The 26,398-nt window shown below is 46.1% G+C and overlaps 1 protein-coding gene across 1 annotated transcript in view; it reads right to left on the bottom strand.

Moving 5' to 3' along the window:
* Nucleotides 1-1,510: 1,510 nt before the first annotated feature.
* The window catches only part of itih5 (inter-alpha-trypsin inhibitor heavy chain 5), a 97,279-nt gene continuing 72,391 nt past the window's right edge, over nt 1,511-26,398 (bottom strand). The window contains exons 12-13 of the mRNA XM_086010749.1: nt 21,500-21,877; nt 1,511-12,859 (exon numbers count right to left, since the gene is read on the bottom strand). Of these exons, the coding sequence (XP_085866875.1) occupies nt 12,549-12,859; nt 21,500-21,877 (689 nt within the window). The 3' untranslated portion in view covers nt 1,511-12,548. The remainder of the gene's footprint in view (nt 12,860-21,499; nt 21,878-26,398) is intronic.

Genomic DNA, 26,398 nt, shown 5'->3' with positions numbered 1-26,398 from the left:
CACACACAAAATGGCACTGAGTTAGCATTCTCACTCAGAGGTGGCTGGTTTGTAAAATGGAAATGTCACATTAATGCAATGGGGGCTCTTCCGTTGTTGGGGCAGAGTAACGTTACTTAATGCTGCCGCAACATAACTGATACTGGGGAATAGTTTATTCCACAATGCTAACATCTTTGCTTTAATGAGCACAAAAAAGGAAAAAGAAAATGTTAGAGCAATTTTTTCAAAGCATCCATGAAGTAACGGAGAGGGTTGATGAGGGTAGTGTGGTTGATGTCATGTATATGGACTTTCAAAAGGCTTTTGATAAAGTGCCACATAATAGACTTGTTAACAAAATTAAAGCCTATGGGATTAAAGTGGATATGAAATTGGCTAAGGGTCAGAAAGCAGAGAGTAGTGGTGAACGGTTGTTTTTAAGACTGGAGGGAGGTATACAGTGGTGTTCCCCAGGGGTCGGGATTAGGACCACTGCTCTTTTTGATATATATTAATGACCTGAACTTGGGTATACAGGGCATAATTTCAAAGTTTGCTGATGATACAAAACTCAGATATCAATGAGGAGGATAGACAGACTGGGGAAATGGGCAGATACATGGCAGATAAAATTTAACACAGAGAAATGTGAAGTGATACATTTTGGTAGGAAGAATGAGGAGAAGTGATATAAACTAAAGGGTACAATTTTAAAAGGGGTGCAGGAACAGAGAGACCTGGGGGTGTATGTATACAATCTTTGAAGGTGACAGGACAGTTTGAGCAGGCTGTTAAAGCCAAGGGTCCCATATGCTTTTTTATTAATAGAGGAATAGAGTACAAAAGCAAGGAAATTATGCTAAACCTTTATAAAACACTGGTTAGGCCTCAGCTGGAGTATTGTGTTCAATTCTGGGCACTGCACTTTAGGAAGGATGTCAAGACCTTGGAGAGGGTGCAGAAGAGATTTACTAGAATGGTTCCAGAATTGAGGGATTTCAGTTATGCGGAAAGACTGGAGAAGTTGGGGTTGTTCTCCTTAGAGCAGAGAAGGATAAGAGGAGATTTGATAGAGGTGTTCAAAATCATGAAGGGTTTGATAGAGTAAATAAGGAGAAACTCTTTCCAGTGGCTGAAGGGTTGGTAACCAGAGGACACAGATTTAAGGTGATTGGCAAAAGAACCAGAGACGACATGAGGAATTTTTTTTTTCACACAGTGATCTGGAATGCGCTGCCTGAAAGGGCGGTGGAAGCAGATTCAATAGTAACTTTCAAAAGGGAATTGGATAAATACTTGAAGGGAAAAAATTAACATGGCTATGGGGAAAGAGCGGGGGAGTGGTATTAATTGGGTAGCTCTACCAAAGAGCTGGCACAGGCACGATGGGCCGAATGGCCTCGTTCTGCTCTGTTTCATTCTATGATTCTATGATTTTAATACTCAGAGTCATTCAACTGTGCTAAAATTTATATCAGGAATGCTTTGTGCAAGTTGGGGAGTCCTCTGTATCAACTTAACACAACTCTTTGTTAAATTGATGGCAAAAGTAGACAAGTTTAATGGCACAATACAAAGAACGTGTGAGTACAGATTCACAATATTTACCTGCTGTAAAAAATGAAACGATTACATCACATTTTCCCCAAAGGGAATGCAATAAAGTTATTGAAAAGCAACATGTTCTCTGATATGCACAGTCAAAATACCTCAATGGACACATAACTCAGGAAGCCTCTCAAGTGTACGGTTCACCAGAGTTCACTGGGGCACCTGAGTGAAGTAAGAGAAACGGTCTAGAAAAGAAGAGAACAGTTGGGAGAGAGTTCAACTCCTACAGCTTAAGGATGTCTCCTTGCAGACAGATCAAGGAAGTGGCCATAGATGGTTTAGCCCTGTCTTCCCAATCAAAGCTGACAAAGACAGTGAAGGGGGCAATTGGGGAAAAAGATATATATGCTCTATACTGCACTAAGCAGATAGAAACTGGTCCTCAAAACCTTTTCTGGTGAGGCAATTTCTGTCCAGAACTTTTATTCAAAAGAATGTAGATGTAGGAGCTGGACAGGATTTTCAAAAGGGAAACTGGGATAGCAACCAACTCAAGTCGAAGACACAATGGCTATTTGAATTAACATCAAGAAAATGCTATTATTAAATCTTTGGCGGTAGAAGTATAAAATGGAAGGGCTATGTGAAACTGGCTGGTGTATGGAGTACATCATTTGACTCAGTTTGATGAATATAGATGAACCCATTTAAATAATGGTAAAGGGCCGATTCTAACTATTAATGGATTGAGCCACAGTTTTGACAAGCACATCCTCCCAAGACAAAAACAAACTGAGTTGATCTTTAACTCAATCCATGTAGAAATGCGCCAGTGCGAGCGTTGGGTCAAAGAACTTAGTTTTGTACAACTGGTATTTGAACACTGTTAGTGAACAGCCTTGGTTATGTGTAGATGATAATTACATAGAATTACATAGGATATCCAGCACAGAAACAGGCCATTCGGCCCAACCAGTCCATGCTGTCGTTTATGCTCCACTCGAGCCTCCTCCCACCCTTGCTCATCTAACTCTATCAGTGTAACCCTCTATTCCCTTCTCCCTCATGTGCTTATCTAGCCTCCCCTTAAATGCATCTGTACTATTCGCTTCAACCACTCCCTATGGTAGCGAGTTCCACATTCTCACCACTCTTTGGGTAAAGAAGTTTCTCCTGAATTCTCTATTTGATTTCTCGGTGACTGCCTTATATTGATGACCTCTATAGTTTTGCTCTTCCCCCACAACTGGAAACACTCTCTCTGTATCCACTCTATCAAAATCTTTCATAATTTTAAAGACCCCTATTAGGTCACCCCTCAGCCTTTTCTTTTCAAGATAATGGGCAGGATTTTCATTGGGTCGTGGAGTCGGGATTGGAGGCATGGGGGGGGGGTTAAAATCCCGAAATCAGGGGTCCCGACCCCATCCTGCACCCAAACCCGACTCCATGCCAGTTTCAAAGGAGGCGGGTACCCGCCCCGCACTGGGACCTGCCTCCCTGAGGCGTGAAGGGATTAGTGCCAATTAACTGCCTGTTAACAGGTAGTTAACAGGCAGTTTTTAGCCTAATTCCTATTTTTAAGGTTGAAGTGTGGGATTCCCGACAGCTCCAAACCACGCCAAGTTAGAGGAAGCAGGCCGTCGGGATGAAGGGCTTGGAGGGGTCGAGATGTCAGTGTTCAGGTGAGTGATGTGTGCATGAGTGCAAAGGTAAGTGTGTTTGATGTGTCTAAAGTGATTAAATAAGTTTTACATACCTTTTCTTACCTTTTCAGCCTTCCTTTCTTTAGGTCTTGGGAGTCCCTCATCTCACCGGCATGGAAAGCAGAATGGCTGCGAACTGTCAAAAGTGACAGCCTGCAGCTTTCTGTGCCGGTGAGATTTCTAACTGAGTCTGTAGAGAAGGACTCAGGTTAGAAGTAAGACTGTCAGTGTTTGACAGCTTCAAACAGCTGTGAAACACTGATATTTCATCTGTCAAAACCTCTTGACAGATGAAATTTCAGTCTGTGACGTCACCTGTTGCCGGGTGGCCCTTAATTGGCCTGCTGAACCCACTGGGCGGGCTCAACAAGGTCAATCAAGTGAAAATCGTGTGGGTTGGCTGCATCTTGATGGAGGCGGGACTGCAACCCCGAAAGTTGTAGTCCCGCCTCCCACCCGACTCCTGAATGAAAATCCAGCCCAATGTGTGACTAAGAACAATGGGAAGTGCTTCAAATGCAATCTAATAAAAAGACTGGATAAGCATAAGCAGCACCAACTGGAGTTGCAGCTGATGGGAGATTCAGGGTGGACAGTGTTCAGTATCCTTGCCTGCAAAGTACAATTCTTTCTGCATGTTAATGTTTCGCAACTTCGCTGGCGCTGCTTTTCTGCAAGTTTGAATGGCCATTTGTTCCTTATCAATTGATGCATATGTTTCTCTCTTAGATTCATTCATAATTCTAAACTTATTTATACCAGCGTATGGCAAGTATAAATCAACCTGCCAGACGGCTACTACACTAGAATTAAAAGAGAACCAGTGTATTAAAACTAGGTCTAAACTAGACTACAAAATATTGTGAACAGAGGTGACATTCTCCACTATATCTTTGGCCATTAATCCTTTAAATATTTTGCCTTTATTGAGCAGGAATATGTGTCTCGCAGTATTCTAACTGTGTGGCACATCAACTTCCGACATAACATTCTAAGACATTCACCTGAAATGCTGTTCTTTTTGTGAAAAATCGTTACATCGCAGGTTTTGATGAAATCAATCAAAATTATTAAAGAGGTAAAGCCCATCCCCTTATTGAAGAGGACTGCAGAGTCCAAACTTAATACTATTTGCTGATATACACATTTGAGAGAGGGGCGAGGAACTAGTTAGAATACTCAGTTAGCAAACCCATCCTTTCGCCTCTGTGCCTTGCCTTTATCCAGAGAAGAATGATGATATGAACATCTCCTCTCTCTCTCTGCCAGCTGGATAGTGCCAATCCACTGCCAATGACTAGCCCTAACCTGCCCTAATTGGCAATCTTACTCAGTGAGATCACAAGAGCAACTGCTCTCAGAACGCAGAAAAGTGCGAAGTGATACATTTTGGTAGGAAGAATGAGGAGAGGCAATGTCAACTAAAGGGTACAATCCTAAAGGGGGTGCATGAACAGAGAGACCCGAGAGATGTGCACAAATCATTGAAGGTGGCAAGGCAGGTTGAGAAAATGGTTAAAAAAAGCATACAGGATCCTGGGCTTCCTAAATAGAGGCATAGAGTACAAAAGCAAGGATGTTATAATGAACCTTTATAAAACACTGGTCTGGCCTCAACTGGAGTATTGTGTCCAATTCAGGGCACATAGAAACATAGAAGATAGGAGCAGGAGTAGGCCATTCGGCCCCTCGAGCCTGCTCCGCCATTCAATCATGGCTGATCATCCAAATTCAGTACCCTGTCCCTGCTTTCTCCCCATACCCCTTGATCCCTTTAGCCTTAAGAAATATATCCAACTCCTTCTTGAATATATTTAATGAGTTGGCCTCTACTGCCTTCTGTGGTAGAGAATTCCACAGGTTCACTGCACTTTAGGAAGGATGTGAAGGCCTTAGAGAGGGTGCAGAAAAGATTTACAAGAATGGTTCCAGGGATGAGGGTCTTCAGTTACGTGGATAGACTGGAGAAGCTGGGGTCATTCTCCTTAGAGCAGAGAAGGTTGAGAGGAGATTTGATAAAGGTGTTCAAAATCATGAGGGGTCTAGACAGAGTAGATAGAAACTGTTCCCACTAGAGGAAGGATCGAGAACCAGTAAACACAGATTTAAGGTGATTGGCAGAAGAACCAAAGGCAACGTAAGAAAAAACTTTTTTACACAGCGAGTGGTTAGGATCTGGAATGCACTGTCTGAAAGGGTGGTGGAGGCAGATTCAATCACGGCTTTCAAAGGGGAATTGGATAAGTACCTGAAGGAAAAACATTTGCAGGGCTACGGGGGAAGGGCGGGGGAGTGGGACTAGCTGAAGTGCTCTTGCAGAGAGCCGGCACGGGCTCGACGGGCCGAATGGCCTCCTTCTGTGCTGTAATCATTCTATGATTCATTGAAACCAGGCAGGAAAAGGTGCTATTTTGAGATTGGAGCTAAGGCAAATAATTGGGCCAGTGAAGGGAGCTTTCCTCCACAGCTTGCTGTGCTCTGCTGTTTGTGGCCTGGAAATGTTTCAGGCTGACATTGTGTGGCCCCGATTTTAACTCCAGGTGGATCCCCCGCTCAGGCCTGAGTTAAAATTACAGTCAGGTCTCAATGATGTCATCAGGCTGCAACATGCATAAATAAAGAAGGACCCCATTGCCTTCGGGCGCCTGTCCTTGCTGCCTGTTCAGGAGAGCAGGTTAAAATTGCAGATGTTGCGATCGTGGCAGTTTTCGGACAGGAAAGAGCCATGGGCGATTTTAACCGCCCACCCGCCAGGTTTCTGCTGAGCGAGTAGGGTTAAAATCACCCCCCATGCGTGACTGAAATGGCATAGTGTTCCATTCCTCAATGCCTTGCCTAGCAGAAGAAATTCACTCAAAATAAAATACAGATATCCCAGCCTAGGTGTTTCATTTGAGTTACCAGGTGACAGAGAACATACAATACAATGAATGGATGGGCATGTTGGAATATTGTGCAAATGACGGGAATATAATATTTAAAATATTATCCATCATTTGCACCATAGCCACACTGGACATCCAACGTTGCTCTTGGTGGCAGAGATGATAATTGAGGTTTAGGGGGTCAAAAAGTCCATGCAATTGATTACAGAGTGATTGATTATGTATGTTTAGACACTTTTATAAATATTAATTTTTGTTAAACTTCCACCTTCAGCGCAGGGGCCTCTCTCAGCCAATCTCTGGCTCCTCTCCAGGATACAGAGGCTGGGGAGATTGCCAACAACATACAATGGACCCTGACTCTGGAAAAGCAGCTGGCCTCGGGGGCGTATCATTGTGATTGGCAGAAGGGTCCTTGTGCATGAAACACAAAAAGGTTAGCATGCAGGTACAGCAAGTAATCAGGAAGGCTGATGGAATGTTGGCCTTTATTGCAAGGGGGATGGAGTATAAAAGTAGGGAAGCCTTGCTACAACTGTACAGGGCGTTGATGAGACCACACCTGGAGTACTGCGTGCAGTTTTGGTCTCCTTATTTAAGGAGGGATATACTTGCATTGGAGGCAGTTCAGAGAAGGTTCACGAGGTTGATTCCTGAGATGAAGGGGTTGACTTATGAAGAAAGGTTGAGCTGGTTGGGCCTATACACATTGGAGTTTAGAAGAATGAGAGGTGATCTTATTGAAACACATAAGATACTGAGGGGGCTCGACAAGGTAGATACAGAGAGGATGTTTCCCCTCATGGGGGTATCTAGAACTCGGGGGCATAGTTTCAGAATAAGGGGTCGCCCATTTAAAACTGAGATGAGGAGAAATTCTTCTCTCAGAGGGTCGTAAATCTGTGGACTTCTCTGCCCCAGAGAGCTGTGGAGGCTGGGTCATTAAATATATTTAAGGAGGAGATAGGCAGATTTTTCGAACAATAAGGGAGTGATGGGTTATGGGGAGTGGGCAGGGAAATGGAGCTGAGCCCAAGATCAGATCAGCCATGATCTCATTAAATGGCCGACTCCTGCTCCTATTTCGTATGTTCTTATGTTCTTATGCAAATCCCGTCAAGAATGCACAAGGACCCCGCGAGTGTGGAAAATCCGAAACCCTCCCCTTTTTTTTACAATCAGTGAAAAATTAGAAATCCAAAGCACTTTCTGACCTATTCCATTTCCTTTCACTTGTTGCTAAGGTCCTAGCTTTTCCTGTTATATGGCGGACAGCCATTAGCTTACATGACTCGTGCTTCTTTGGATATGGAAATCCTGTCTTTAGTCCCGATAATAGTTGGTAGATCTCCTTGTATTGGTTGGGGTTGTACTAAGCTCCACAAGGATATTCCAGTCTCCTGGGGTAGTTTTTTTTTTGCTATCTCTCTTTCTCCGTGTCTATTCTTATTATAATTTTCTTCTCCTACCCCGCCACCATTTCAGTTCCTCAACTCTTCGGACAATTTTCTCTTCTGCCCTTCCCTTTGCCTAGTTTTCAAACCCAAGTTTGGCATTGCTACTTCTGGATTAACCTTGTCTTCTCTTAGTGAAGCCAGTACAATGAGGCTTGGCTCTTCACCATGTTACCCCAATATAAAAAATTAATTTGTATTATGTATTAACCAGTAAAGATTAAAAAAAGGATACAAGGGGATCTGAAGGAGCAATGGTCTTACTCGCCCTGTGCATGGTGCAAGTCCACAAACAACACTTGCTCAAAGTAGTTTGCACCCAGCAGTATTTTAATTTTCATAATTAAATGAGAGAAATAGACTCTTGTCAGTGCGAGACCAGAAAATGAGTGGGAATTTTCATCAAAAAAACTTCAAAATGGGAAGAACAATGTCTTTCTTTGGTGCTGGGACTGTATGGAACCATTCCTCATCGCTGCCCCAGGTTCAGAAGTAGCACATAGGGAAAATTCCAATATTATATCTAGATATAAATCAATAACATTTGTGTTTGACTAGCTGCAACTGTGCACCTAAATGAAAATCAAGTTCTTCCAAAAGCAGGGTTTCCATTGAGGATAGGGAGAAAATTGGGGGGTGGGGGAAATAATTACAGTCCATTTAAGTGTTTACCTGCTGTGTTTTTTGGGCACGGAGGGGGAAAAATTCAGTATCGCCCTGCTTGGGGCGCCATTATCGGCCGTGCGCAAAGTTTAGTGCCTGGCGCTAATTATCGCCTCTGACAGCAAACTTGGCTTTTATCGCCCCTGGAGGTGATTGGAGCGCTAAATCAGGCGCTTCACACCTGTCTTAAGGCGCAAAGGCCGAGGAGCGAGGCGCTACCTCAGAGCGCTGGCGAAGCAAGGAAGGGCAAATCAAAATGAACCTGCAAAGTGCTGCTCAGTACCCAAAACTCCTTCACACAGTGTTGAATCTCTCCAGAATCTCTCTCTCTCTCAGAATGCGTGGTGCAAAAATGTCACTGACAAAAAAAGGCAGGAAGCGGTCGCCTTTAAATAGCGCTCCCCCAGTCCCTTTCTGACAGCATAACGCTCCCCTCAACCTGTCGTTGCTAGCGGCAGGCGGTAAGGCAGGGGGCGCCACTCAATATCCGGTCCGGGGCGCTAACGGGGCGTTGCGCACTCGACTGACGTCACAATCTGCCGGCGCAGGAGATCGTTGCGGTAGTGTTTAGCGCCGCCGCAAAAAGTCTAGTTAATTTCGCGAGCAGTGCAAACATCGCCGCGCCCGGGCGCTGGATGCTTTGCGCCACATTAGCGCCCTCTTAAGGCGCTAACGGGAGGTGCAAACAACTGAATTTTTCCCCCAGACTCTCCATTAATCCATTGGAGGCGTCACGAGGTAGATACAAATAGTGAAGCTCGATCGATCCATCCTAGCTCGTCCATCCCTATGGTCCGCTCATCACAGTGTCCAACTGTTGCCCAAATTATCCCAGTATTTTCACTATGCTGCCTATTAATCTATTCCATTAATGAATAGACAGTCACATGCCTGAATTATCCCAAGATGTGCTGCCCCCAAGCACCACGACTGGGAGGGCCGGGTCACAGAGTTACCCCTTTTGTGTGAAGGAAGTCTTGACACCAGTCCTAAGTTTGCCTTTCACTAATTTGAACTTCTGTCCCCTTGTTTGTACTGCCATGTTTTTGTTTGAAGTAATGTTTCGGATTTTTCTTTTCTGTTGTTTACTATTTTAGATAAGGTCACACCATCGTTACCTCCTCTCGCAACTGAAAAGTCTAAGGGGGAGAAATTGGGTGAGTAGCGCCACTTGTTAGCGCCTAAAGAGGCAGTCAGTGGCTGTAGCGCCACTGGCTGCGCCTCCCGCGATATTGAGTTGGGGCGATAATGGTGGCGTTAGCCTTTTGCGCTGCGCCGCCACCGATGATGTCATTGGTGTGCGCAGCGCCCCATTCGCGCCCCGTTCACGATATTTGGTTGCGAACGCCGCAGTTGCGCTTTTCGCTACCCGCGCCCGGTTCACGGGGCCTTACTGTGCCAGCAGCGGCGCAAGTTAAGGTGGAGGTGCGGGGCGGTTTCAGCGGCCGCCTGCCAGCACCTCCATCCCCGGCCTCCTAACCCCACCCCCCCGTGGCATTGCCGGCTGTTTCCCGAGAGCCCGGCACTTCTCCTCGGTGCCGGGCTCTTTTGCCGGCATTTGCGATCGGGGATCGCGCTGTTGCAGGCCCCTCCCCCTTAACAATGGGAGGAAGGCCTGCAGTACCGCAGCGTGCCGTGCCGCAGCGTGTGCTGCTGTGGCACGTTACGCTGCGATATTCAGTTTCAGCGCCCTAAGAGGGACACGGAGCAGCTCGAGCCTTGCCCCGTGTCCCTCGAGGGGCACTTCAACTGAATATCGGACGATCGCTGAAGACTCGAACGCTGCGCTAAATCCTGCGCTCAGGCGAACTTGGCGCCAGTTTGGCGCCTCAACCCAATTTCTAGGCCAAAATTTCTTCAGTACTTCCTTGTAACTCAATCATCTGGCACTAGCCATCGGTCTCATAGCTGAATGCCTCCCTTGTGTTTGAATGATTAGATCTGCATTCGTGGTGTAGTTTGACCAGAGCACTCTATGGCATAACTTCCTCTGCCCTTGTACTCTAGTGTTTTTACTACACATAGACCACCTTCAGTGACATTCGATGGTTACGTTTCACTAAATTCATGTAGAGCTACTGTCCAAGTTCTACTCTCAGTTACTGCTGAACCTTCTGACCACTATTTCCCATATATGCTACGGAGGCTGATGGAAAGGCTGACTGGCTGCAGGCGGGTAGGCCTGTGGCACTAGGCCGCAGAGAGGAGGCAGGGGGGAATTGGGGGTGGTTGGGGGCTGCAGCATCAGGGGGGGTGGGGGGGAAGGATTGGGGCTGGTGGGGGAAGTCTGGGAAGGCGATCGGAGACCTTGAGGGAGGGGGGGGGGATCGGAAGCCTCGTGGGGGGGTCGGCGAGGCAGAGACGCTGGATCCAGGAAGTAAATGTAAAGGCACTTACCTCCTGGATCCAGCAGTCCCCGCCTTACTTTAGCTGGCGGGGTCCCCGAGACCTGAAAAAACCCGAACAGCCAGAGTTAAATTTGAAATGGTGGTTAAATCTGAGGCACGCCAGTCTCATTATGATATTTAAATGGGCGACCCGCCTCATGGGAGTGAACCGGAAGTGCGTGGGTTGGAGGAGGGTTGGGGGTCGGGATTTCATTTTTTAACACTTTAACCTCCCACTCGACCCCAACCCACCCATTTTGTGGGGTTAAAATTCCCCCCCATACTTTCTGTGATAGTCCTGTGGAGCAGTCAACAGTACCTTCTAACATGTAAAACTAGAAATTACCATTAGCAATATTAGTGGATGAACACTTGCTGCATCAGTGTAGCTTTCCTCTGCCTTACTGTTTCATGGTGGCATTTAAAATAAAGGGCTTAACCTGCTCCATTAAGCTCGCGACTGGGGGAAAGTTATACTAATGTGTTAAGGATTCAGTCCCTAATATCGCCAACTCTAATTTCTCAGCATATTTGTTACTACAACCCTATATCTGTTATCACCTTGCACCTTGCACAAATCTTCTTGATCTTCCACGTCAAGGCCACCTGTCTGTTACTTTATTTTGGAAAAGACTTGCATTTCTATAGCGCCTTTCACGACCTCAGGATGTCCCAAAGCGCTTTACAGCCAATGAAGTACTCTTTGAAGTGTAGTCACTGTTGTAATGTAGGAAATATGGCAATCAATTTGCACACAGCAAGCTCCCACAATCAGCAATGTGATAATGACCCAGATAATCTGCTTTAGTGATGTTGATTGAGGGATAAATATTGGCCAAGGTACAGGAAACTTTGATTTGTCCGGAGGTTGTATGCCCGGAAACCTCAATCTAATGGCAGAAATCAGCAGCTGTCTTGGTGAGGTTTTTTTTCTTCTCCTAGCATTTTTTTTAACAGTCAGGCTCTGGAAAGCATCTCTGTAGCTTAGCAACAGCTTCAGAGACGCTTCCAAGGTACGGGCCGAGTGTTTACAAGCTGTTGCTAAGCAACAGTGTTTGTTGTCAGATACGGAGATGAAAACCTCCTATCCTTCAACATTAGTGCTGGTCTGTCCAGAAGTTTTGATAGATCGGCAGCAGCTCGGTCCCGTCGGTGCCGGATATCAGAACTTTTGCTGTACTGGGGATAACTCCCCTGCTCTTCTTCGAAATAGTGCCATGGGATCTTTTACAGCCACCTGAGAGAGCGGACGGGGCCTCGGTTTAACGTCTCATCCAAAAGGACAACACCTCGGACAGTGCAGCACTCCCTCGGTACTGCACTGGAGTGTCAGCCTAGATTTTTGTGCTCAAGTCCCTGGAGTGGGGACTTGAACCCACAACCTTCTGACTCAAGAGGCAAGAGCGCAAACTCACTGAGCCACAGCTGATGCACAATATCTAGTTAACATGACAGTCTGTCAGAAAGAGAAAGTCTTGCTTTACTTATAGGAAAATGTTAGTGAAGGAAGTATCTGATCTGGCCCAGCCTGGCTGCAACGGGTGGGCGGGGAGAATGAGTGGGTTTGAACACATGTGATGCCTGTCATATTCTTGGTTCGGTGGGGACTGATTATTTTGTCAAAATCCGCAATGCAAACTCCTTTGAGGAAGGTCCCTGGAGACAAACAGTTTGCTCATTTGCAAAAAGATTCTTTGGACTGCGACCTTGAAAGCCTTGGATACAGACTGAGTTTTTAAAAGTTTCCCATCTATGGAAATCTCAGGAGAACATCTGCAGTGGAATTTTACTAACTGTGTCGTTACCAAGGAAACAAAGCATGACATCTATAATTGTGTAAAAGCCAACTAAATGTTACTGTTTCAACAGCTTTCTTTTGTGGTGAAAAATGTACATTATATTCTATTCTACCCGTTGAAGTTAAAGTTTATTTGCGTTGCCTGAGTTTGTCTCAAAGAGATGTGAGACGAGATAATCTTTGTACGATCCATCGATCAGATTGGCGGCATTGTTCTTTACGAACCAACAGTCGACCTGATGCTGCCCATTGTAAATCCGTCTTTGCTTTTTCACCACAGGCACGAGTCGATCTTTAATAGTTAACATGATCGTCAACCCCTTGGACCCCTCGCTTCCTTCGGACCAAGCTCCTGCCTGATTCTGCTGTCTTGCAGGTCCAGTTGTATTTGTAGATGTTTCAGTGATTTGGACATCGCTGTACAAGAACTGGCCTGCAGGAGAAATATTGATATAATAATGTCTGGTACTGAAATGAAATATTGAGCAATGCACAGACTTTAACTCTTCAAAACCCAGAACATGCCAGTTTGGTAGGGAGGGGTAGGAGATCAATGTTTCACTGTAAATAGGAGGAAGGGGTGAAAGGCATAAGATCGCTTACATATTTTGAAAAGGAATGGGAATTACACAGTTTTTTATTCAATTTTGGCCATTTTTTTATTTGTTCATGGGATGTGGGCATCACTGGCAAGGCCAGCATTTATTGCCCATCCCTAATTGCCCTTGAGAAGGTGGTGGTGAGCCGCCTTCTTGAACCGCTGCAGTCCGTGTGGTGAAGGTACTCCCACAGTGCCGTTAGGGAAGGAGTTCCAGGATTTTGACCCAGTGATGATGAAGGAACGGCCGATATACTTCCAAGTCAAGATGGTGTGTGACTCAGAGGGGAACTTGGAGGTGGTGGTGTTCCCATGCACTCAAAGCCCTCGTCCCTCTAGGCGGAAGAGGTCGTGGATTTGGGAGGGTCTTCTTCCCTCCTTTTCTAATGATCATGATTCTGTGGGAGTGGAGGCTCCAGGGACACCACCAGTCCTCCAGTACCTCACTCAAGTGGCCATTCTTCAAGTGCGAACCCAAACAACAAGAGCAGTGAGTGTCAGCATCCTATTTGCATCGGCCCGCAGGGGGGAGGCATTATAGGCAAACCCTGTTCTGTCCGCACCTGATGTCCTTCGAATAATTTCAAGCAGAGGTCACTGGACAACAGGAACATTAGGGAAATACTTTCAAGAGTGTCCTGGGGTGTTGCTCAAAAGCAGATTTCATCCCTATCTGAATATTTACCCTTTTTATTTCAAATGAGACTAAATTTTTGGAAAGAGCCGTCACTTTCTTTTACCGGCAAAGTGCTTTTTCCTACTGAATCAGAATGTGGTGAAGCTGCGAATGAAAATTTAAAAATCTAATAAGTCTTTGCGATAGTTTTAGAAAAATTTTGTTTGCTTTTAGTTCAAAGCATGAGGTTGAGGTGTGAGTCAGGCAGTAGATTAGTCACTAGATTGATTCCTGGGATGAGAGGGCTGTCCTACAAGAACATGATAGAAATATAGAAACATAGAAGATAGGAGCAGGAGTAGGCCATTCGGCCCCTCGAGCCTGCTCCGCCATTCAATGAGATCATGGCTGATCATCCAAATTCAGTACCCTGTCCCTGCCTTCTCCCCATATCCCTTGATCCCTTTAGCCTTAAGAAATATATCCAACTCTTTCTTGAATATATTTAATGAATTGTCCTCAACTGCCTTTTGTGATAGAGAATGCCACAGGTTCTCCACTCTCTGGGTAAAGAAATTCCTCCTCATCTCTGTCCTAAATGACTTACCCCTTATCTTTAGACTGTGACCCCTGGTTCTGGACACCCCCGCCATCGGGAACAGCCTTCCTGCATCTAGTCTGCCTAGTCCTGTTAGATCTGATGAGAGATTGTGCGGAATGGGCCTATACTCTCTGGAGTTTAGAAGAATGAGAGGTGAACTCATTGAAACATTCAAGATTTTGAAGGGGATTGACAGGGTAGATGCTGAGAGATTGTTTCCCCCTGGCTGGAGTGTCTAGAACTAGGGGGCATAGTCTCAGGATAAGGGTTAGGCCATTTAAGACCGAGATGAGGAGGAATTTCTTCACTCAGAGGGTTGTGAATCTTTGGAATTCTCTGCCCCAGAGGGCTCTGGATGCTGAGTCATTGGGGTCGATTTTAACTCAGGTGCGGGGAATACGAATCTAAATGGGTTTGTGAGATTGATGCAATTTTAACTCAATTGGCCAATTGATTTCCAACATGTGGGAACCCTTGGCAAATGAGTATTTCCAGTCAGAAAGTTGCATAATATGACGTCATTATTGCTGCTGCATTTAGGGTCTGCAACAAGCCTTGCTTCTTCTGCAGGCTGCCAACCTTTTGGCATTTGCTGATACACTGAGCTGGAAGCAGAATGGCAAGGGAAAGACCGAGGTCTGCACCCCGTTTTGACGACGTTGCCCTGCAGGCTTTAGTGGAGGGAGCAAGAGCTCACAAGGAGGTGCTCTTCCCTTCGTCAGGGAGGAAGATGCCTCCCCAGCAGACAAAGGCTGCATGGCTGCAAGTGGCAGAGGAGGTCAACTCCTTATTGGCTACCCGCAGAACCTGGATACAGTGCAGGAAGAGATTTCATGACCTTCAGCACACTGGAAAAGTGAGTATGAAGTTCCCATCACTCTCAATCTGATCTCCATTGCCTCTCCTCACTAGCACTCAGCTTTAGCAATCTCTTCCTCCACATCCCACTTGACACTGACATCCATGCACCCTTACCCATTCCCTCTCTCTCTATGCTCACATTCACCTAACTATTCGACTATGCAGCCCTCACACTCCCTATCACTCTGATGCTATGAAAACAACTGACAACACACAGGGAGGGCCCTTGGTCTTGCCACCTCACTCCATCTTTGTCTCCTTCTAAGCATCTATGCTATGGATTCTCTACACTCACTCCTTCATTCTCACTCAAACTCCACTTGTCTCCCTCATTGCTGGAAACGAGATCTCACAATAAAAGAGAACGAGCGAGGACAGGAGGAGGGCCACCCTCAGTAGCCCACACCCCCTGGGAGGAGGCGGTCCTGGAGATCGTAGGACTGGAGGATGAGGCGCAAGTGGGGGACGGACAGACGGGTGCATCACAGCAAGCTGGTGACAGAATAGTTTTCCATCTCTCTCGTTGACATTGCATGAGTCGCTGATAATGATTCTGAAGCTATAACAGATGGACCTATGATCATCTGCAATATGCAATGTGCATGTAACTTTGACCTCACATCTCTAACTCTTTCCTTTACTCCCCCACAGGACCATCGAGAGTCCCCATTCCCATTGTCCAGGAGGAAGAGCCTGAGCTTCCAGACTCCTCAGAGGAATCTGCAACCTCTGAGGGCGCAGTGTCCGCAGAATTCAGCGCACCCAGCACCAGCGCAGACACTCATACCTCGGTGGGACCTTCGGGACATAGAGTAGTGTTGTCACCTGGTGTTTCACAGCTCACAAGTGAGCATCAGCAGACGGTGGAGACAGGGACAGCAGTGGAGAGTCCTCGTCGGAGGGCACAGGACTCTGCCAGCTCGGCTCAGCTGCGTGTCGACCCTCTGCCTCTGGGTCCATCCATAAGATCAACGGGGCTGGAACTCCAGGAACAGATGCAGGAGTCTCTGGCAGGTTTTGTCTCCAGGGTCGATGTGAGTGTGGAGCGAATGGAGGGACCCATAGCGAACATGAGCAGAGCCTTTGTGGAGTCATTGGCGCAGGAACGCATCACCATGGAAAGGATGGCAACCTCCATGGAGGAGATAAGTCACCAGGGAATGGAAAACATGGTGAGTGTTCATAATAGAATGACATCTCTTGAGGAGCGATGGGCATCTATTGAACAGAGAAACCAGACCTTCATGGAAGTCCTTCTGAGTAGGACTGCCAGTGTAGATACAGGTCCCCATGGCCCCCTGATGTGCAGCAAGGTGCTCTCAAGCCACTTCCAAGCGCTGGCCCCTTCTGGCCTGTGCAGCTTCAGGTGGGTGAGCAGCAGCCTGGTGCTCCTGTTGCTGCTGCTGTTGTTCCTGGTTCTGCTGGTGCTGCGGCTGGTGTTCGAGCTCATCTAATGCCCAGAAGGGAAGGAAATAAATGGCTCCCATGCTTCTGGTATACGCCTCCGTTGAGGAAGCGCTGAGTGAAGGTGACGAGCGGGGTTTCCCAGGAGGTCACACTGGAGATGTGTGTGAGGCTCCAACCTTCCACAGGTGTGGTTAAGCCTGGTAAAAGTTGCCCTAGGCCTGAAACAACAAAGCCCTGCCACCTGCAAATGATGACTGATCAAATCTCCTCTTTAATGGTTGACCTGCAGCTGATAGTCAGCAAGCCAATAGTGCTCCCGCCAGGTTTCACAGGCGTGATCCCCACCAGGCGTGTTTTACGTGGGAAAAGGGTTAAAAATGCAAGGGCCTGTTAAAATGGGATTATAAAGGCCAATTATTGCTGATTAAGGGCCTTAAAGACCAGTCCCGCCTGTTGGAGGCGGGACTGATTCGGGACCATCAGACACGCCTGGGTTAAAATGACTCGGGGTCGGGAACCAGGCAGGGGGGGTCCCAACCCCCAGTTTTTGCAATTTTTACCCCCCACACGCCTCAAATCCCGCCTCACGGCTGAGTTAAAATCGACCCCATTGAATATATTCAAGGCTGAGATAGATAGTATTTTGCACTGTTGGGGAATCGAGGGATATGGAGATCGGGCGGGAAAGTGGAGTTGAGGTCGATGATCAGCCATGATCTTATTGAATGGCGGAGCAGGCTCGAGGGGCCGTAAGGCCTACTCCTGCTCTTATTTCTTATGTTCTTATGTTCTTATGAAGGCTATGGATACTGGATCAATTGAAATTTTCAAGACTGCAGTCGATAGGTTTTTGTTGGGAAGGGTATCAAGGGCTATGGGTCAAAGGTGGGTAAACAGATCTAGGTACAGATCAGCCACGATCTAGTAGAATGGCGGAACAGGCTCGAGGGGCCGAATGGACTACTCCTGTTCCTATGTTCCTTCCTGGCTCAGAGTGATGATAAAAGGTTTTAGCCTCGATTTTAACATGGGGCAAGATCGGGCGGTTGAGGGGCGAGGCAGATGCCAAACCATGCCAGTCTCACCAGCATGAGTCCCATGCGATTTTAACCCCCAGGTCTTGTCTGCATGCCGCTGGCCAGCTGCCCGCATGAAACAGATGGAGAGCAGTAGCAGACCGGCGGGGGCGGGAGTGGAAAGCCGCCAGACGGCACCAAAGGAAGACTCACCGGCAAGAAAATAACCGCATTTATCTGCACTTCAAGGTCCCTCTGCTTTGTTTGAGGTTCGGGATTGAAGCACATTGTTGGGACGGTGTAGAGGTAGCTTTACTCTGCTTGCTGTCCCTGAGCAGGGAGTGTTTGATACTGACATTTGGTTAAATGGGTTAACGTCTCTGCTTTCATCCCACAATGTAATTTTAAGACCTTGGTGTACTTAATGGGAAAATGGTCTATTCCTCAGCATTAACATCCCTCAGCTGATGAACATGTGAAGGAATATACTATATAACCTTTTTAGAAAAATATACTATATAGCCTTTTTAGAAAAATACACTATCTTATGAAAGAATTCTGGCCTTGTTGAGCTAAGACAGTGGTTGACCCTGAAGAGAACCTTATAAGGAACTCTACCTTATAAATTCTTTAAAACATGACAAACTGGGTTTGGAAATTTAGAAACCTAACTATGAAATAGCTATGAAAGAATTCTGGCTATTGAAACAGGACAAGTTGCTGACCCTGAATTAGTAACCTTATTGAAACAGAAGAATGGGTGGCTCTGAGTGGCTGGTCTTTTGGGAACAAAACAATGGTCAACCCTGGATAAGTGATCTAAACTAAACCTCTTAAAGATGACACATGAAATAAGGCACATCTGCCTTCACACCTATATGGTAAAAACTTACAATAACTATTGCCGATGTAGCAGTAAGAATTGCAAGAGGTCAGCAGAAAGATGAATAGTGATAATTAACTTGGATCAGCAGAAACCTTATGGGATACAACTGAAAAAGGGTATAAATATTGAAGTCTCAAATGGGATATCAGAATCGCTTTAATCGGGCAAACCGATTCTCGACTACAGAGGCAGCTCTGTGGTCTTCCACTCTTTGTACCTTGGGGATCGAAAGTAATTTAATATTGATGGATATCCTGTATAGAAAATTTTAAGAACTGTAATACTGTAGCGAAGTTAAGATTTAAAAGTAAGATCCTCTGTTAAAAAGATCATGGCCCAGAAATTCGGGTCTCCACGGGTGAGTACGCATGGGGTACTCACCCGTAAGCCCAATAGAAGTGCCAGTTTCCTGCATGCACTGCGCATGCGCGGGAAACCGGCACTTCCGATCCCCTGAACGAAGGGGTTCAGAGGCCGAACGCATGCGCAGGAGAGGCTGCATGTGCGCATCGAACTTTGTTTTTTTTTGCAGGTTTTCCCGGGAGGGTAAGTCTGCAGAAGTTAAACATGTAAAAAGCAGGCGTAAGGCCTGCTTTTTACAAGGTAAGTGGTGAATTAATTAAAATTAAAACATTTTTTCCACAGGTTTATTATTTTTAAATACTTTAAAGCAAGGTAAGTTTATTTTTAGCCCCATTAGAAAATAAAATTCTTTTTTTCAAAAAATTTAAATTATTGTTTAAAATAATTATTTCATGTAATTTATAGTTTATTTAAAAAATGTGATTTTAAAAAAAATTATTTGGAGATTTAGTGCTGTTTTGGGGCCGTAGTATTTATAAGTCTTGACAGCTCTTCCTGTCAATCTTATGAATGGAGCATTCCCTGCTCCGATTGTCTCCCCATGGCCCACGTGATCCCAGAGGACGCATCGAACTAACTGCGCCCCTGGGATACGCAAGCACTGCGTGCCGGCAGCTGGAGCAGGCCCTGGATCGGAATTCCACGGGGGCCCACAGCTCAACGGCCGGCGCGCAAGGTAAGTGCAGATTGGGGGCTTGCACCCGCGGGAAGCCCCCGACCCGAATTTCTGGGCCCATATTTTTTTCTCTTTTTAGAACTGTTAGCGTTGCGATTGACTGATTCACCAATTGTAAATTGCATGTCGATTCTTTTAATAAATCTCTATATATTTTTAGACTTGTCTCACATAAGCCTTCTGTATCAATAACTCGCAAACCCAATCTCTGTACTCTCTGTGGTGGAGAGGTACATTTCTGAAGGAGATCTCTGGACCCTCATAATATCCGGGACGTTACAGTCTGGCTAAACTTATTAAAAGTGCTATCTGGAGGACGGTAACATTCTCGGGTTGTTCCTTTCCTTTAGGGAGAGAAAGCCCGGACCTTTAGACCCAGTTAAGTGTCTTTAGGATTCAGCTACCTCAAACTTTAGTTGAAAGTGAACATCTGAGAAATATGCCTGATCCGGGATAGCCCCAAAGGAGCTCGGACTGGTAAATATCCTTTCATGCACATGTGGTTTACAAACTTTTCCTGTATTACCTCTGGCAGCAATTATTATTCATGGAAAAGTGAGCTCTGATGAGAGGTATTTTAACATGGCATGTAATTAAACATGGTCTAAACAGGAATCGGCTGTGCTTGGAGGAGCTGAGGCCTGCAAATGTTTAGAAAAGACTGCAGCTCACTCTTGCGAACGGACCCTGTTGACTGTGCAGTTCTGCAGTGTAACTTACTCCCTTTCCAATGTATTACTGTGAACGTTGTGTATTCTTCACTGGCTATTAGCTTACATGACTCATGCAATCCCTCCTCTCACTCGGAATCATAAGGATGTGAAAAGGCCAAGTTTCTGAGTGCCATCACAGGCAGCTGCTGGTGGGACTCAATCTAAGTCTGCCTGCTCGGGCTCTAATGAAGTACTGCACACCGTTTTCTTCAATTGCACACGTGTTTATCAACTTCAGGCATAAACTCATCACATTATGGTGAGAAAAAGCAAGCCGTGATGATGAATGTGTTGCAGTAGTCCCTTTTATGTGGTCCATCTATGTGTTTCCTACATCAGCAGCTGAATGAAAAATCTGTGTTTGGCAAAAGAGAATGAAAACTGCTGAAAAGAACCAGGTTTTCTGTCATTTCTCTGCAGATCAGCTGGATTGTAGCTGACAAGATAGTTTCATCTTGGTTTGCTACTTTTGGCTTCTTACCCCAGCTACGATGCAATCTGAACTCTGTTGAGTGCACCGTGACAACTTCGATAAGAAACTCTTGCATTTAGAAAGCGCTGGTTAGGCCACAACTGGAGTACTGTGTCCAGTTCTGGTCACCACACTTTAGGAAGGATGTGAAGGCCCTTGAGAGGGTGCAGAGGAGATTTACCAGAATGGTTCCGGGGATGGGGGATCTTAGCTACAAGGACAGGTTGGAGAAGCCGGATTTGTTTTCATTAGAGCAAAGGAGGTTGAGGGGGTGACCTGCTAGAGGTGTACAAGTCTGTGCCGTTATGACCCTATGACATTTATATATTTCAGAAACATCCCAAAGGGCTTCACGTACACCAGATTAGGTAAAAAGGCACTGACTACCAGGTAGGCAAACACAAAAGCCAGCAAGACCCCACAAACAGCAATGAGATGATTGACCATTTTTCCCTGATGTTGTTGGTTGGGGGAGCAATGTTGGGAGAATTTCTTGATCTTCAATGAATGGATCTTTAATTCCAAATTGAGTCGCCAGCTGGCAGCTCAGGTTAATGACTCACACAAAGGAACTCTGCACTCCCCTAGCATGCCCAAAACCCACCCACACCCCTGTCCCCCTGAGCTCTCTAAATGTGCTTGACCTAAAATAACCTCTGCCAAGGAAAGGCCCTGCTATTGTCAACCCTCAATATTTAGTAGCACTACTGAAATATACAAAATTATTACGCAAGATCCTCATTGTATCGTGTAATCTGTAATAGCATAGCCTAAGAAACTTTGTAAACTTTGTTAAATTTCATAAATTTGTAACTACAACGCACTCTGGTACAATATATCATTTAAAAAGCACAGGCCACTTACCCAAGAGTCCATGGGCACTGGACGAGAGTCCTTTGCTGTTGAGAATGTAGAATCCCAGGTGATCTCTCTGATAGGGAGCAGGATTCTTGTACTGATGGACCAGGATGACAAAGGAGGTGTAATCCTGTATTGTCACAGTAACCTTAGATTTTGCAGTCACGGAAACCACTAAGCCTTCGCTCTCCACCTCTATGGTTTTATCACACGATAAGATAAACCTGTCTCGGCTGTCAAAGATGACCTTGTGAGGTGTGATTTCAATGTAGGAGCGAGAAGGTTTACTGACAATGATGGTAACGGCACTGAAATAGGTGCGCTGTTTCTTACGTCCATTAGGAGGCGCTGGAGCTCCAATTAGCTGCCCATTGACTGTCACCCCTGCCAGAAACAGAAGGCATCATTATTATTATTAGACATCTCAACATTAAAGTCATTAACATGCTGAAAAAAATCATACAAATCACAATCCCTTTTGAAATCACAGATCAGTGTGGCTTAGTGACAAAGCAGTAGACAATAGGTCATTTTTTTCTTTCAGTTGGATGTGAAGGATTATTGTATTAAGGATACAAGTGTGGAATACTCTTCACTTGCCTGGATGAGTGCAGCTCCAACAACACTCAAGAAGCTCGACACCATCCGGGGCGCAAATGGGTTTACGACCGGGTGCGGCAATATCAACGCCTCCCGCTAAATTCAGCCGGAGTTTTGATGCGACGGTAAGACGTTGTGCCCCGAGCTCCTGCGCCCAGAGATCGTGACGTCATTGCAGTGCGCAGCGCCCCGGATGAAAATTTCCCTCTCGCCCCCTGCTTGTGCGCCTGCCGTTAACAACGACAGGTAGAGGAGGCGACTTTCAGTCGGATGTCCCCTGGAGGAGCGCTATTTAAAGGCGTCCACATCCGGTTTAGTTTTGGTCGGCCAACAATGCTGCATTGTTAGTTTTACATGGGCAAAGAGGCCTTTTGACCGATTTCATTTTAACGAGCGTTCTGGCACATAAAGATTCTTCAGTTTCATTAAGGGGAGATTTGAAAATGTAATATTTGGATCCTTTCATGGGGGCTGTACTGGCACTGGACCTCGCCCTCCAGCATCAACGTCAGAGGCAACTGAGGCACAGAGAAAGAGTGCAAAATGTGGCCAGAGGTAGGAGGGCCAACAGGGCTCTCAACAGGAGGCCTTACCCACCCAGGCTATTCCGGCCGCAGTTCTCCTACATGAATTTCACTGAGGACCAGTGTGTTAGAAGGCTCCGCTTCAGCACGGACGTGGTCACAGAGCTCTGCCACCTCCTGCAGCCAGACCTCGAGCCTCAGATCAGGACCACCACGGCTCTCTCAGTGGCATCCAAGGTCACCGTCGCCCTCAATTTCTACACCAGCGGATCATTGCAGTGTGCAACAGGAGACATCTCCAACATCTCCAAGTTTGCCGTCCAATGCTCCATCCGTCAGATCACAGATGCTCTCTACAGAAGGAGAAGGGGCTACATCTCCTTCCCCATGACCACAGAGAATCAGCACAAGCGTGCATGTGGCTTTGCCACGATAGCGGGCTTCCCCATGGTGCAGGGCGTCATTGACTGCGCCCATGTCGCTTTGCAGGCACCTCAAAACAATCCTGATTTACCACCCCACTTCCTTCCTGGGGGGGGCGATAACACCCAATTTAGTAGAAGTTGAGAATCCTTAGCGCCTGGCACTAAATTTTCAAAATTTCAAAAGTTAGTGCCCCAAACGGGGCGATACCCAATTTCACCCCCTCTATATTTAAAGGGATTTGGTCTTATTCCAAAATGTCACTCAACATAGCGTTGGAATTCACGTTGAAATACATCATTATGTCACGAAAACGTTACGCTGTTACTTGTATGTGATGTTACAATGGAAATGAGACGCCACAGGTGAGCCTTTTCTCTCAGTCGTATGAACAAATACAATACCTCTTGGAAGCAAGAAATCATCTTGTTTTATTCTTTAGGCAATGAATAAGTAAGAAGTCTGCACATAAACTTGAAGCCACATAATAAGACAAAACGAGTTGGTTTGGAGGACGGAATTGTGCATTAACGCAGTGCTCCGTTACCTCAGGGGGCAGGTTTTGAATCTGGTTCAGGCTTCTCACACTGCTCTATGTGAGGGGCCTTTGTGAAAGGGGGTTTGGGAAACTTCAACCCAGTTACTAAGGTGTGTGAGCTCAATGGATAAAATTGCCCCTAAATTGGCAATCTAACTCAGAAAGACTGTAAAGAAAGGTGGTTTGGGCAATGGAAAATAAACCCAGCAAAAAAAAAACTTCTGAGGTCAAGACAAAGGCACATTTTTGTGACAGAAAAGAAGGAGCGTTACTCCAACAGCAACAACAACTTGTATTTATATAGCGCCTTTAACGTAGTAAAACATCCCAAGGTGCTTCGCAGGATTGTTATAAGACAAAAAAATGACACCGAGCCACATAAGAAATTAGGGCAGGTGACCAAAAGCTTGGTCAAAGAGGTAGGTTTTAAGGAGCATCTTAAAGGAGGAAAGAGAGGTAGCGAGGCGGAGAGGTTTAGGCAGGGAATTCCAGAGCTTAGGGCCTCGGCAGCTGAAGGCACGGCCGCTGATGGTTGAGCAATTATAATCAGGGATGCTCAAGAGGGCAGAATTTGAGGAGCGCAGATACCTCGGGTAGTTGCGGGGCTGAAGATTACAGAGCTAGGGAGGGGCGAGGCCATGGAGGGATTTGAAAACAAGGATGAGAATTTTGAAATCAAGGTGCTGCTTAACCGGGAGCCAATGTTGGTCAGCGAGCACAGGGGTGATGGGTGAACGGGACTTGGTGCGAGTTAGGACACGGGCAGCTGAGTTTTCGATCACCTCAAGTTTACGTAGGGTAGAATGTGGGAGGCCAGCCAGGAGTGCATTGGAATAGTCAAGTCTAGAGGTAACAAAGGCATGGATGAGGGTTTCAGCAGTGGATGAGGTGAGGCAAGGGCAGTGACAGGCGATGTTACGGAGGTGGATATAGGCGGTCTTTGTTATGCTGTGGATATGTGGTCGGAAGCTCAGTTCAGGGTCAAATATGACACCAAGGTTGCGAACAGTCTGGTTCAACCTCAGACAGGTGGTACGGAGAGGGATGGAGCCGGTGGCTAGGGAACAGAGTTTGTGGCGGGGACCAAAGACAATGACTTCAGTCTTCCCAATATTTAATTGGAGAAAATTTCTGCTCATCCAGTACTGGATGTCGGACAAGCAGTGTGTCAATTTAGAGACTATGGAGGGGTCAAGAGAAGAGGTAGTGAGGTAGAGCTGTGAGTCGTCAGTGTACATGTGGAAACTGACGTCGTGTTTTCGGATAATGTCGCCAAGGGGCAGCATATAGTTGAGAAATAGGAGGGGGCCAAGGATAGATCTTTGGGGGGACACCAGAGGTAACGATGCGGGAGTGGGAAGAGAAGCCATTGCAGGTGATTCTCTGGCTGTGATTAAATAGATAAGAATGGAACCAGGCGAGTGCAGTCCCACCCAGCTGGACGATGGTGGAGAGGCGTTGGAGGAGGATGGAGTGGTGAACTGTGTCAAAGGCTGCAGACAGGTCGAGGAGGGAGAGTTTATTTTCGTCACAGTCACAAAGGATGACATTGATGAGAGCCGTTTCGGTACTATGGCAGGGGCGGAAACTGGATTGGAGGGATTCAAACATGGAGTTCTGGGAAAGATGGGTACGGATTTGGGAGGTGACAACACGTTCAAGGACTTTGGAGAGGAAAGGGAGGTTGGAGATGGGGCGGTAGTTTGCAAGGACGAAGGGGTCAAGGGTTGTTTTTTTGAGAGGGGTGATGACGGCAGATTTGAAGGAGAGGGGACAGTACCTGAGGATACTCCACATCTAAGTGAACATTGTTTTGCATCTGGTTGTGCAATACTTGACCTTGGAATGTTTGTTGCTGGCACTGAGTGACAACAATTAGTAAAAAATGTTCTACTTGATATATATTAATGACCTGGACTTGGGTAAACAGGGCACAATTTCAAAGTTTACAGAAGATACGAAACTCAGAAATGTCATAAACAGTGAGGAGGATAGTAACAGACTTCAGGAGGACATAGACAGTGAAATGGACAGACACATGGCAGATGAAATTTAACGCAGAGAAGTATGAAGAGTTAGATTTTGGTAGGAAGAATGAGGAGAAGCGATATAAATTAAATGGCACAATTTTAAAGGGGGTGCAGGAACAGAGAGATCTCGGGGTGTATGTACACAAATCATTGAAGGTGGCAGGACAAGTTGAGAAGGCTGTTCAAAAAGCAGACGGGGTCCTTGGCTTTATTAATAGAGGAACAGAGTACAAAGGCAAGGGAGTTATGTTAAACCTTTATAAAACACTGGTTAGGCCTCAGCTGGAGTATTGTGTTCAGTTCTGGGCACCACACTTTAGGAAGGATGTCAAGGCCTCTTAGAGGCTGCAGAAGAGATTTACTAGAATGGTACCAGGGATGAGGGACTTCAGTTATGTGAAGAGAGACTGGAGATGCTGAGATTCTTCTCCTTAGAGCAGAGAAGATTGTTCAAAATCATGAATGGTTTTGATAGAGTAAATAAGGAGAAACTGTTTCCAGTGGCAGAAGGGTCGGTAACCAGAGGGCACAGATTTATGGTGATTGGCAAAAGGATCCAGAGGCGACATGAGGAAACATCTTTTTACGCAGCGAGTATTTATGATCTGGAATGCATTGCCTGAAAACATGGTGGAAGCAGATTCAATAGTACCATTCAAAAGGGAATTGGGCTATGGGGAAAGAGCAGGGGAGTGGGATTAATTGGATAGCTCTACTAAAGATATGGCACAAGCACCATGGCCTCCTTCTGTGCTGTATCATTCTATGATTCTAAGCTTAATGAGCAATA

The sequence above is a fragment of the Somniosus microcephalus genome, chromosome 17, assembly GCF_052327205.1.
Source record: "Somniosus microcephalus isolate GS21.2 chromosome 17, FLI_Smic_1.0, whole genome shotgun sequence".
Classification (NCBI taxonomy): domain Eukaryota; kingdom Metazoa; phylum Chordata; class Chondrichthyes; order Squaliformes; family Somniosidae; genus Somniosus; species Somniosus microcephalus.
This window is presented reverse-complemented; position numbering and strand designations above follow the sequence as displayed.